Below are 14489 nucleotides of genomic sequence, written 5' to 3' on the forward strand. Positions count from 1 at the left end.
AAAAAAAAAAAGATCAGACAAGAGATGGAGATACTCTGGGAAGGAGGCAAGTACCACTCAGAGGCCAGCAAACAGTGAGCCTAGATGAGCAGGGCCCGGGGTTCACACCGGAAAGGATGAGAAACCTGTCAGAAGGTCAGTCCTGATAGGACAAGACTTCCCTGACAGTGGTAGAGTGGAGAACAATGGGATGGGAGTGTCTAGTGATGACGTACCTGGGACAAGGTCCAGAATAGGTTACTACAACCTACAAAGGAACAATCAAGTCACACTAGGGTGGAGACAACAGGAATGGAGAAGCAGGAAGGAAAGATGAGATCCTGACAGTGAAGAGCCAACCAGGCCTATAAGACGGAAAAGGGCAGCCATGGCCAGGGTTTGACTGGCATATGACTCTGGCCAACTTAAAGTTTCTCTGTCTTGATTTCTTGACTAAAATAAGGATAAAGTCAGTCATACTGTTCTTGGGATGATTAAACATGGAACGTATTAAAAAGAATGAATAAAGACATAGTAGCTCATACCTTTAATACCAGCACTCAGGAGGCAGAGGCAAGAGGATTTCTGTGAGGTCAAGGCTGGCCTGGTCTTGCTGTCTAAACGCAAGTTTACGTGTGTAGGTGTGTGTGTGTGTGTGTGTGCACGCTATGCCCGTGTGTGAGTGCATAGCATAGAGTGGGACCTCTGTTTGATAAACCGATGCGCATGTATATCAGGAACTAGATGATCCAGCTCCTGAAGACAACAGGAGAAGCAAGGGAAAGCACTAGCTGCTCTTCCAGAGGTCCCAAGTTCAATTCCCAGCAACCATACGGCGGCTCACAACTATCTGTAATGAGATCTGGCACCCTCTTCTGTCCCACAAGCAAACATGCAAACAGAACACTGTATACAAAATAAATAAATGTTTAAAAAAAGAACTAAAAATAAACAAATGTAACTTACCGTGCAAATGCAATGTATATTTAGCAACTAAACTTGTTGAGTCTCTTGTCTTTGGATAATCAAATTTTTCCTTAAAAAATGATGAGGGGCAGCAAGGTAGCCCAAGGGGTAAAGGTATTCTTGGGCCAGTCTACTGATCTTCAGTGTCAGAAATAAACATCTCAAGATCATCTCTTAGTGAAAATAGCAATCATAAACATATGATTTAGAATGGTGTGTCCCCAGGAGTACAATCTCTCCTCAGTTTATCTGACGAAATTTCCTTTCAAGTTTATTTATGGGTGATGGTGGTCCATCAAGAATGAACCTGAGTCTATGTTGACTATTCAAGACTGACTAGCTTCTCTGACGTGCATATGCTCACTGTTGACAAAGTTAACCTGCTTAATTACAGCAAAGACCCCAAATTCCCATTTACTTTACACCATGGGGGAGGGAGAGAGAAATCTCTTGGAACAAAAACAGCCTTCTCGGGCTCCGTTGGGAAAGTTTCAATCTCGAGAACTTGTCAAAGCCGCAGTGTTAGGGCAGTAAATTTCCGAAGCCAAAGAGAACTGGGGAAATAATCTGGGAATGGAGGCAGACAGTGTGCTATTCACAGCAACGTTTTCTCTCTTGGACCGTCATTGTTCTGTCTGAGGAGGTCAGACAAGAAAATAAATACCAAGAACAGTAGAACATATTACAGAATGCAGTCTGCCATATATATACACCTACTGTGCTAAACATGATGGGACACAAAATGAACCCAACAGCCGGGCGGTGGTGGCACACGGCTTTAATCCTAGCACTTGGGAGGCAGAGGCAGGCGGATCTCTGTGAGTTCAAGACCAGCCTGGTCTACAAGAGCTAGTTCCAGGACAGGCTCCAAAACCACAGAGAAACCCTGTCTCGAAAAACCAAAAAAAAAAAAAAAAAGAACCCAACAAATAGCAATTGGAAAATTAACAAATGAACCAATGAGCAGAAGTGAAAAATCAGTTGTATTTATTTCAAGAAGCATTAATTGAATTTTTAAGCTAGGTACTCAGGAAATGCAAAGTAGCCAACATTTGGTTCTTATTCGCAGGAACTTACGTATAAAGAATGAAAATAGGGGGCTGGAGAGATGGCTCAGTGGTTAAGAGCACCACCTGCTCTTCCATTCCCAGCAACCACGTGGTGGCTCACAACCATCTGGAATGAGATCTGTGCCCTCTTCTGGCCTGCAAGCAGAGTACTGAGAATACTGTATACATAATAAATAAATAAATCTTAAAAAAAAAAAAAAGAATGAAAATAAAGCAGAGGTCCCCTCCACCAGGGCAGACAAGGGGAGTATGCTGTGACCAAGCTAACTGCAAATCAAACTTGTACTACTTAAATCTAAATGTGTGCATTCTCACCTCTGACCAGTGATGTAGTGATGATTTCAAAAGCATGTTCCAGGGTTGGAAAGATGGCTTAGTGGTTAAAAGCTCTTCTGGAGGACCTGAGTTCAATTCCCAGCACCCATATGGAGCAATTTAAAACCAGTTATAACTCCAGCTCCAGGCATCCAATGCCTCTGCCTTCCTCCTGAGCACTGCAGTCATGTGTACGTACACACACACACACACACACACACCTCCTTGGGCACTACAGTCATGTACACACACACACACACACACACCTCCTTGGGCACTACAGTCATGTACACACACGCACACACCTCCTTGGGCAGTGCAGTCATGTGTACACACACACACACACACACATACCTCCTTGGGCACTGCAGTCATGTGTACACACACACACACACCTAAAAAAAAAATTAAAACATAGTTCTATATCAACACCATATTTTCCTGCATCGATGTGAATAAAGCTAAAGCTAACACAACACCCAGTCCATATTTTCAGAGGCCAAGTCAGGGAAATGAATTAAGCCCATCCTTTTGACAATTAGCATTACACAACATTTTAATGGTCAAATACTGCATGGTACAGATTAAATTACTATGGGAATTTGGAAGAGGCGGAGAGACTTTCTACTTGTTTGGTCCTCTAGGGTTTTAGGGAGGAGATGGAGTTGGCTAAGTCTTAAAAAACCAAGCACGGAGGCAGAGGACATCTCATGCGAGGAGAGAAATGCACAGCTCTTGCCCAGAAATCTAAAGAGGGGCCCCTCTGTATGAAACTTGGGGCATCCCTATGCAGAAAATGGAGCAAAACTGGAGAAACAGGCATCAGTTCCATAGCTTCCTCCAAGCCTGCCTGGTAACATAAAAAACCCACTCCCCTGATGGACACACAGATATGTGGAGATAAGACACTTGGCTGGGAAGAGGCTCAAGCTCCCCAGCACAGCGAGTTCCCCAGCATCTGGCCTCAAGGGTTCATATGAAGGGCAATGGCATTCACATAATACCGGCTCCCAATTTCAGATTTTAACCAGCAAAGACGGGCATAGCTTGATCCCCATATCTGCTTCCCTAACTCTCTGAACTTTTATTTTTCTCTTTCCAGCCTTCTTGGTATAAGTTTAAAAAAAAAAATCAATGCCACAAAGTCTGTACATTTAAATTCAGTCCACATGACATTTCCTTCACATTTAATTACTTCCATACAATTTACATCCGCTAGTCACGCTAGACCCCAGAGTATTAAACGTGCTCCTTAACAAAGACACTCTTGTCTGATAATAACCCCCATAATCAAAGTTCGGGAATTATGGGTAAGGCCTAGTTGGCTGATGGGTGAAACAAACAGGTTTTAAAAGCCATCCAAGCAGGCTCCAGACAAGAAGCAAACCAAAGCTGGCCACTCTCATGCTTAAGATCAAAGCCCGGCAACACCACAAAAGGAGCGGTCTTCACTTGCCATCACCTGCGTCATGGAGCTTGTCAGGAAGAAGAACAGCACTCGGTGCTACCTGAAGACACACGGTTCTGTTGGTCAAGGTGTTTACGTCTGGACAATAAGCTGGAGTTTAAATGTGTTTAAAGAAGCAAGCCACGCTTCAAGGAAGCTCTTTTATCCCGCCGCAAACCCAGGCAACAATAATGGTCAATCCTGTAACGAAGGCATCTATCTACAAAACACCTCAAGACTTTCCTAAGTATTCCTGTGTCTGCACACTTGTCTAACCTTATCTTACTAGCCCCCCTTTCCCAAAAATTTACCTTTGAAAATCCATGACAGCACAAGGGTCCTAACACAGAGACCATTTTTCACAAGAATCACGCCTATTTTCTTACAACATCCCCTTTAAAAGATCAACCATTTGTAGCTTCATGCAGTCTCTCCTCATGTGCAAAGCTCATTCAGACTTAATGTACAGCGCAAACTTGTTTCTCAGATTCAGTCACAGCTCACGTTTCTGTCGCTTGCCCCCAGCTCATCTTGAGGAACCACAGCTTTGTCCGTACATAAAGGTTAGAATCCACCACTTATACCACTGTGATCTAAGAGGCCAACTGGTAATCCTTCTAGACAAAGAACTTTTGGCCTAATAATCTGGTTCTAATAAAAAGGAACTCTGGGCCAGGCATGGTGACGTGTAGCTTTAATCTCACCATTCAAGAGCTTTGTGAGTTCAAGGACAGCCTGGTTTATGTGCGTACAAACATAGTGACTTCCAGCAGGCCATGTAAAGAGACTCTGTCTCATTTATGGGGGAGGGAAAAAACCCTCTGGGAGCCAGCAAGATGTCCTTGGGGCCAAGCCTGAGGATCTGAATTTGATCCCCTTCCATGCCTTTAACCTCAGCAATCTGGGGAGGCAGAGACAGGTGAATTCCATGAATTTGAGATTAGCCCTGTGAACATAGTGAGTTCTAGGCCAGCCAGCTCGACACAGTGAGACCCGGGAGCAGGAAACGGAATAGATGTTATGGGCTGACTGGGAGGGGAGCAGATAGGGATGGCAGCAAGGAACCAGGTGGGAGAGGGGGGTAGGGTGGAGGGAGAGAGTGCAGGGAGACTGGAATTGGAGGGGGCATTTGTGGGATGGGGTGGGGACCTAGTGCAGCGGAAATCCCTAAAATATACGAAGGTAATCCTAACAAGGACTCCTAGCCTGGGGATATGGAGTCTTAACTGACCATCTCTTGTGGCCAGGTGAGACTTCCAGTGGTGGGACTCGGCTGCACGCAATTGAGTTGCTGGCCAAGGGGTTGCCATGGAAACCAAAAAAACCCAGGCTGTTGTTAAGACAAAGGGTTGCTCTCTGCAGCTGGCAGTGGGGGTGGAGGGCATTGCTGGGAACAACACTCACACAACTCACTAAACAAGAAGTCAAATTGGTGCCTAGAGCCATCACCGCTAGATTCCTACATTCTAGTCTCTTCGATGCAAGAAGGTACTCTGCAAGCTGCCGAGAGAGAAGCGTGAATGTCAACGCAGCCACAAAACCTTCGACCTACAATCTGTCCTGCCTGCAAAATATGCTAGGGTGACGGTGGCACAGAACTTGTGGGAGGAGCCAACCAATGACCAATTTGATTTAAGACCCCCTCCACCAGAAGACACCCATACACAACACTGCTTGGGTAACCAAGAACCAGAGACTAACCCAGAGACCTAGAGCAAAACCAAACCTACATGTCTTTAAAAAAAAAAAAAAAATCAATAAAATGATTCCTAATGATTTTCTGCTATACTCATATCGGTCTTATCCAGTCATCATCAGAGAGGCTTCCTCCAGATGGGAACAGATGAAGAAACCCACAACCAGACAACTTGTGACAGTCTGAGCTCAGAGAGACTGAAGTAGCAAACACAGGGCCTACCCAGGTCTGCACCAGGTCGTCTGTGTATGTATTATAGCTGTTGGCTTAGCATTTTTATGGGACGCCTGACTGTGAGAATGAGTGGGTCTCTGACTCTCGTGCCTGCTCTTGGGACCCTTGCCACTTCCTCCAGTTGCCATGACCAGTTTTGGTATGACAGTTTTTGCTTCGTCCTACTGTATTTTATTTTGTCATGTTTGCTTCTTATCTCTTAGAAGCCTGATCTTTTCTAGTGAAGGACAGAAAGGGAGTGGATCCTGAGGGGATCTAGTGCCACAGCCTTTGCCACAGCCCAGTCCACGAAAGAGTGGACTCGGTTCCCTGAACCTGTCTAGGTTCGCGGTACTAACCATTCCTCCTTGACACACTCTTTCCTGGCTTTCAGGCATCTTCTTTTGTCCTCCCGTCTTTCTGACTGTTCCCCTTCCTGTCCTTCACAGGATCTCTAAGGACTTCTCTATCTGAAGCCTGTGACACCTCATCCATACATGGATTCAATCTTGACACAATACACTGATTATACAGAACAGTGGAAGCACCCAGAAGGACTGGACAAAACATGGAATATGTTCTAGACCATAAGGGCAAAGAATACATAAACACATTAAAAGTTACTTAGATACACTAGACAAAAATTATTTTAGAAAATCATGGTCCACCTTCCCTGAATATTTACAGGAAGTCACCAGCTGCTAGAGGGTGGAGCTCCTGAGGGCCAGTCTCTCCCTGAGGGAATTCTACTGGCTGCTGGGGAGGGAGAGCCATTTTCTTCAGTGCCGTAAGACTAGGAAGGTCTTCCTACCCTATAAATAGCCCCTTCCCATGTAAACCATCCCAATTAAATTCACTGGGTCTCAAAATGAAAAAGACATGAAAGTAGATGAGAGATTTACGGGGAAAAGAGAAAGGACCAGGGAAATGGAAGTCAGGAGAGGTAATGGGGGAACATATGACCACAGTACATGACAGTCATGTATGAAAATGTCATAATAAGCCGGGCAGTGGTGGCGCACGCCTTTAATCCCAGCACTCGGGAGGCAGAGGCAGGCGGATCTCTGTGAGTTCGAGACCAGCCCGGTCTACAAGAGCTAGTTCCAGGACAGGCTCCAAAACCACATAGAAACCCTGCCTCGAAAAAAACCAAAAAAAAAAAAAAAAAAAAAAAAAAAAAAAAATACAAGAGCTAGTTCCAGGACAGGCTCCAAAACCACATAGAAACCCTGCCTCGAAAAAAACCAAAAAAAAAAAAAAAAGAAAATGTCATAATAAAAACTATTCTTCCTCAGGAAGAAACCCAGAAGTTATAATTCAAGTTCTCAGGGACTGAATGGGAGGGTCATGATGGACCTGAGGCTAACCTGGGCTACAGAATGAGACCATGTCTCAAAAAAAAACCATGGTCAAAATATGAAGGAAAGGGGGTGTAAATTAAATCAGTGAAGAGTAAGAAAAAAATCCATTTCATTGTGGGTTGGATATATTCGCTCTTGTTTGGTTAAGGGTTTATAATGTCAGACACAAGCGCAAAGCTAAAATTCAATCTGTTCCACAAAATGGTGAACACCTTTTCAGTCTCAGTTCTCAGGGTCAGAAATAGGTGGATCCCTGAGTTCAAAGCCAGTCTGGTCTACTTCAGGGCTGTGTCCTCAGGTAGCAAAAGCTGCATAGTGAGAGACCCTGTCTCAAAACCCCAAACCAATAAATATATCAAATCCAATTCTGACTAATATATTAGGAAATGAGTCATTTTATAGAATTAAAATCATAGAAATGTTAACTATGGATTTCCAACTCTAAGGAATAAGGAAGGGCTGCAGAAATGGCTCGGTGGGTAAGAGCACGTGTTGCTCCTCCAGGCGACCTAAGTTCAGTTCCTAGCTCTCAGAGCTCACAACTGCCTCTAACTCAAGACACCTGACACCCAAGGAACCTGACACCCTGCTCTGTCTGCCCTAGCAATAAGGAGACAGAGGCAGGTGGAGTTCTGTGAGTTCAAGACTAGCCTGCCCTAAAGAAAAAGTTCCAGGACCATCAGGGCTACACAGTGGGATCCTGTCTCAACATTTAGACAAAGCACAAATTCGGGTTAGAGGTTCCTGGCTCCGGTAATGTGGGCGGCAACCTGTAAGCCGGCCAAATGCACTGACTTACGGAATGGGACACTACCCAAAGTGACAAAATGCCTGGTTTTACAGTACAGCTGATAGAGTGCTTGCCTAGCATGTGTGAAACCATGGCTTCAAGAATATGCACTAAGCATGGTAGGTCGCACGTGCCTGAAGTCCCAGCGGCACTCGGGAAGGAAAAGCTGGAATACCGATCACTAGTTCAAGGGAATTCTCAGCCTTTGAAAACAGCTTGGGACACACAAGACCCTGACTTAAAATAAATAATAAATAAATAAATGTTGAGGAAAAAGCAAAGCAATAACAAAGATGACTAGCAGGCAAGCAACATGCAAACAACAAACTCAAACAAAAATAAACAAAAAACTAGTAGTGTAGGAACTAGGCTCCCCCTATCTTATCAGGGGATCATTGAGGGTTAAATGGAAAACCTAAGCTAAATATAGATGCGATTTTTAAGTCTAAAGTTCTTATCTATGAGCACTGAGGACTGAAGGAAACCACTGCTGTTCAACCAAAGAGATCTATACTACTAGATCTGTTACCAATGTGAAGATGTTTGGTTTAAAAAACATATTTTATGAGTTCGAGACCAGCCTGGTCTACAGAGTGAGTTTCAGGACACCCAGAGCTACACTGTCTTGAAAAACCAATAAATAAATAAATTATATATGTGTGTATATATACACACACACACACACATAAACATAAATTTCAGAAAAGGCAGAACAGCAGGGTGTGGTAACCACGACTTTAATCCCAGCACTCAGGAAGCAGTGACAGACAGGAGTTCCAGGCCAGCCACAGCTACACCATGTGACCCAGTCTTTAAAAAAAAATACAACTATTATTAAAGATTATTAATAATGGTCAATGATATTGCATGTAAGAGCAGGGGAAAGTTTTTTCTAGCAGAACTGTTACTTCTTCTCTACAATAACATTTCTAGAATAAAGACTGAAAAAGTTGACTGAAGGCCATCATTTTCTTTAATAATTCTATTTTGGCCGGGTGGTGGTGGTGCACGCCTTTAATCCCAGCACTTGGGAGGGAGAGACAGGCAGATCTCTGTGAGATCGAGACCAGCCTGGTCTACAAGAGCTAGTTCCAGGACAGGCTCCAAAAGCTACAGAGAAACCATGTCTTGAAAAGCAAAATAAATAAATAAATAATAATAATAATAATAATAATTCTATTTTATGGTTCATGCACAAAAACCATGTATTTCATTATAATCAGAAATTTAAAAATAAATGATAACCTCAGTAGGGGAGCTAAAGAGATGACTCAGGCACTAAGAGTGCTTGCTGTCCTCCCAGGAGCTCTGGCTTTCCCAGCATAGTAGGCTGGGCTGACCACAACTGAATCTAACCTTCTCTGGCACTGAGAAAATAGACTAAAAATTAGCCCTTGGTGGGTTCAGTCCCAATGAGCCAGGCTGCACTTGGGTGGACTCAGAGGCATCAGAGGAACCACTGGGCCTCAGCTTTGCCTCTCTATCCGGTACAGAAGAAACAGAAAAGGCTGTCCTTAATCCCAGCACTCAGAGACACGGGAAAGCAAACCTGTGAGTTGGAGGCCAGCCAGGGCTACAGAGTGAGACCTTGCCCTTAAAAAATAAAAAATAAAAAAATAGCAGAAAGTGATGACATCATCATATACCTAGGACTAATCTAGTTTACCTAAGAAAATGACAAAAGATGGCTAAAAGCCTCTTAGAGGTCTAAGCTCCATTCCCCATAAACTCATTGTTCAGGTGTGTTAGTGACACAGGTAAAAGGGGGGAGGGTTGAAAGGACAAAGAACACCTGCTTCAAAATAGAGTCCACTTCTGTCAGGGTCCACTGTGAAATAACACCACTTCTGCCAAAAAAAAAAAAAAACCATAAAACACCAAGCCACCAAACCCTCAAACTGATCCTTGTCAACTCTAAATTCCTTTGGTTTCTGATCGATACAGCCCTCAGCTCCCCATAGTCACGAATAGGACTCCTCAGCTAACCCCACTTACAGATGATAAAGCTGAGGAACAAGAGTTCAAGAGAATTCAACCAGAGTCGACAGCTACCAGTTTCCTTAAGGCTGGGTAACAAAATGTGACACAGAACATTTACCTCACTCAAACGTCAAGCAAAGCTCTCAGAGACATCAAGAATTCTTGGCAGATCGCTTATTCTACAAGACAATATTCACAAAAAACATAATCCCTTAAATTCTCCTAATTACTTAGCTAAGAAATTTCCAGGGATGGCATCAGGTCAGGCCAACCCCCTGTTTACACTCCACTGACGATTCAAAATGAAACGATGAAGCACTCTGGTTTAGCTGGAGGAGCGCCTGTAGCTGCATGGGCAGACAGAACTGGATCACAGCAACTTTTTCTACACCCAAGGCTAACTTCACTTTTTGCCCTAGATCACAAACACATCGGAGCAAATTTAACCATTTAAGAAGAGATGTAGGAAAGAATTTGTTTTTACTTAGAGGTCATTTTTGTCTGTGTTCCCACAGACATTAGGCAATCCCAGCACTTATTTCCTAATTCAATAATTATATTTATGGGTGCATTCATGAGCAGTTTAAAAGTCATCTGAGACCAAAAAGAACAATCTAAAATTATTGAGACTCTACTTACATTTATTGCAAAGTCCATGTTAGTAAAAGTCATGGTGAAATATGATTTTTATATCATGAATACAGCTGCACTTACCTAAGTGAACTTAATACACAATATTGTGAACACTGATATCTTCCTTTGTAAACTTAGAAAAATGCTATGCTATTACATCACATACCTGCCTTCTACCACTATTTAGAGATCAAAGCATTGAGCACATGTCTACACCATGGCTCAATAATCCAGGCACCAACTGGGATAAAAGGCCACTATACTGGCTTCAGGATGTCAGCATCACACCAACCCCCAAAACAAAGATATAAACAATAAAAAGTATTCCCAAGAGGCTAGAGAGATGGCTCAGTGGTTAAGACCACTTGATGCTTTTGCAGAGAACTGGGGTTCAGTCCCTAGCACCCTAATCCCAAATTAGGGGAGGGAGCTGCAGCTCACACTGCCAGTTCCTGGAAATTAGTCATCTTCTCCTGGCACCCCATGTATGTGATACATACACTATACACCCAGGCACAGACACATACAAATAAAATAAAACTTTTGCTGCTGTTGTTTCTGTTACTGGACATATTTTTCCTGGGTCTGGCTGTCCTGGCCTCCAAATTCGCCAAGACCCGGATCTGCCTGACTCTGCCTCCTGGCTGCTGGGATTAAAGGCGTGTGCCACCACCTGCCAGCAAAATCTGAATATGCACAAAATGTCAATAGCTTTGGGGTGGGGAAGGAATAAATAAATCTCAGATTTGTGCATAATAAACCTCATTTGCCACCGCATGCTCATTCTTAGGGCCTAAAATCAAAGTATCAGAGATGAACGCCAAAGAAGAGTTTGGTTAAACTTTGAAAATAGTACAAGCTGTCTTACATTTGAACCTTTAAAACAAGGCTACTTCAACAAAGAAACAGGGCAAGAAGATGAACTTTAAGCCACGAGTTCTCCAGCATTTTCAAGCCGAGGTGATTCTGTACCAAGTGGTCCAGCCACAACTTCCATCCAGGCCTTTGCTGGCCTGACCCCTATGACCTCACTGGTTCTGAGAACTACTCAAGTCCCAGCTTGTTTTTTCCTCAGAAATGCAAATCTCTTCTAGCATTTGAAAATACACTTTTTTCTCTACAACCTATATGCAAAAACTGAATCTAATGTACATCCAAAAGCTGGACCAATGTGACCTGAAGGATGACAACGCACATTCCTGATGGGATGGTATTCCAGGTTACCAAGTGCAACATCATAAGACTCCTGACCCAATTTCCACACAATTTGTTGGTCCAACCCATAACTACTTTACAATGCAGTTGGTAATTACATCACTGTGCTGTGTGGCCATTACATCACCAGCTGGGAGAGGTAAACCCACTAGGCGCTGTGATCTTTTCCGGCTTGCTTTTCCTGAGTGGTTGAAGAACCCAGGCCACCTACTCACCAGCAGAACCTTCTCTTCCAAGGTCTCCCAACGTTCCTGTTATCTTATGCTAATAGACCTAGCTCTGAGGTCCGGAGCTAAGGGCCTAAGATCACGAAAACTGCTTTAAGTCAAGTTCAACTCCTGGGCTCACTCCCTACTTTTACAACTTTGCAGATCTCTTAAGAAACTTGGAAGAGTCACAATTAGGCTCTCTGTCTCTCCAATACACACACACACACACACACACACACACACACGGGCGCACACACACATCATGAACGCGTTAGTGTCCTGGGTATCACAACTGTGCCCCTCTTGGCGGGGGCTGACTTACTTGAGAAAGTATCTCTGGCCAGTGGCGGTGAAGGTCATCTCCCACCCGGGGGGCAGTGGCAGCTCGTCAGTCACGTCATAGGACTGCTGACGGAGATGCGCGTGCTGCTGTGCAGGGCCTCCAGCGGCGCCCGCACCAGTGCCTAGCTGCAGGGATGCGGGCGACGAGTGCGAGCGGACGTGCTGCGCGCCGCCCGCCAGTCGAGGCCCGGGGTGGCCGCCCGATGAGTCGGTGCTGGACTGGCGCGAGTGCGAGCCAGAATCGGGCTCCTTGAAGAAGGACTCCGGCAGGATCTTTTTCCGCCAAGAGCTGGGCTTGGGGTTCATGACAGAGTTGAAGAGGGCTTCGAGGTCCGTGTCGAGGTCCTGCGTGACGTGGATGACTTGCTGCCCTGGCGGCGGGAGCGCAGGGGGCACCGAGGACGGATTCATCTTTCTGCAAGAGAAAAGGAAGCTAAGTTCAGGCTTTTAGTTCGAATCAGGGTCCCGGGGAAGGACAGAGAGAACTCAGAGACAGTTAGGTACGGGTCGAGGGACCAGCGGTGGGGGAAGGGGCGCCCCGGCCTCCGAGATTATGCAACTTTTCCGGCAGCCAAGAAGCTCCCCTGAGCAGGCAGAGGTTGGGGGAGGTAGGGGATGCCTGCATCAGGCCGGGTCGCAGCCCCTCCCGAGCAACACACCCACCACCGACCCCAGGCGCCGGGACCGCGGATGCCGAAGAGCCGGGCTCCCGAGAGGGTGCGAGACACGGAGGGCGCTACCTGGGCACTCGGGGAAGCCGAGTCTGGGAGCCTCCCGAACTAGCAAGCTGGAACTCGGCCCCGGCTGGCAGATCCTGAGCGGATTCCCAGCAGCCGAAGGTTTGGACTCTTACATCCCCGGAGCCGGCCCCGAGCGCTCGCACTACGCGAGGAGGCGACAGAGAAGACACAGACGAGCGCGGCCGCCAAGGCTCCCGGACTGTCCCATAAACAAAGTTTGCAGCAAACTCCCACCCCTAGGAAAGAGGCGGGCCGAAAGTGGAGCTGTTGAATTATGCATGACCTCCTGGCCGGAGCCAGTCTGCCCCACGCCCCTCCTCTTCCTCCTCCTCCCACCACAGCCCGGCTGGCGGGGGTGGGCTGGGCACTTGGCGGCTCGAGAGAGACCGTGCCCCCGCCCCGCCGCGCCGACCTCTCCCGCCGAGCGCTCTATCTGCATTCCTTTGAGTTTACCACTGACTTGGGGCGGGATCAAAGAGAAAATGGCTCAAGCCTGTTAAATCAAGGGGTTATGGACAAAATCCAAGCCTGAGAATAACGGAGGGTAGACTGTTGAGGGGCCAGGGCCCAGAAAGGGTCGGTCCAGGAAGCTGCGCCCCCGGCTCGCGGCACGGGGCGCGGAGCTGCCAGAGGTCGGGCCGGGGCGCACCCTGGCGCAGGGAGACACCCGGGAGGCCAGACTTTCCACGGAAGGCTGCTTAGCGCTTGTGACCATATTTGGTCTGGTGAGGAGGCAACTTGGCGGTTTGGCTTTCAATTGTCTGCAAGAGCGCAGACGGTGTCCCAAAAGCGCCGTTGTTGCTGAAGATGCGTCTTCGCCAAAAAGTCGGTTGTAAACTACCAACCTTCAAGCCTTTCATCAATCGTTAGTTTCCTCTGCGGGGTGAATCAGGATACTGGGGGTTGGAAGAAAAAAAAATAGACCGAGACAAAGCTGGGTTCTAGAAGGGCCAAGCAATTGCGCCCCCTTCCCTCCTCCCGCGGCGTCTGAGAGGGTAGTGGGAGGATTGGAATGTCCCTGAGTCCCTCCAGGGAGCCTGGAACTGGGATGGAACCGGGGCAGGTGGCAAGGAGAGAGAGGGTGTGCCAGTGACCCGGAAAAAGCCACCCGTCCTCCCACCGACTGGACCCGGGCCAGAGGTGGAGACCCCTGCCTGCCTTTGGGGGAAAGGAGGTCAGGCCTGGTACGACAGCTGCCGGGAAGAGGGAGGCGGCTTTGCCCTTCCCATTGCCAGCTGCTCGACTCTATCCCTTCTCTCCTTAGGCCTCTCTCCAAGAAAGGGTGGCCGCTTTAAGTCAAATTCCAGGAAGCCCCTACCCGACCCGCAGATTCTAATAGACGTTTATTAGATAAGCTAAAAGAGGCAATACATGTAAAGCACTTTGCTTAGCCTGGGCTGGGTGTAAGTATGTCGACAGAATTATATTAAATTCAGGCTTTTGTGCTTTCCTTTGTTAAAGAGCAAAATAAAAGTTGAATCCACAGTTCACGAACAGTGTTATAGAAAAATGAAGAGGCCTGTGAAGTTGAAG

The 14489-nt window shown here is 46.3% G+C and overlaps 1 protein-coding gene across 1 annotated transcript in view; it reads right to left on the reverse strand.

Moving 5' to 3' along the window:
* Wwtr1 (WW domain containing transcription regulator 1) overlaps nt 1-13165 on the reverse strand; it is a 112808-nt gene extending 99643 nt beyond the window's left edge. Inside the window, exons 1-2 of the mRNA XM_005344005.3 lie at nt 12957-13165; nt 12197-12631 (exon numbers count right to left, since the gene is read on the reverse strand). Coding sequence (XP_005344062.1) covers nt 12197-12627 — 431 coding nt within the window. The 5' untranslated portion in view covers nt 12628-12631; nt 12957-13165. The remainder of the gene's footprint in view (nt 1-12196; nt 12632-12956) is intronic.
* Between the last annotated feature and the right edge of the window lie 1324 nt (nt 13166-14489).

This window comes from Microtus ochrogaster, chromosome 1, assembly GCF_000317375.1.
Source record: "Microtus ochrogaster isolate Prairie Vole_2 chromosome 1, MicOch1.0, whole genome shotgun sequence".
In the NCBI taxonomy this organism is placed as follows: domain Eukaryota; kingdom Metazoa; phylum Chordata; class Mammalia; order Rodentia; family Cricetidae; genus Microtus; species Microtus ochrogaster.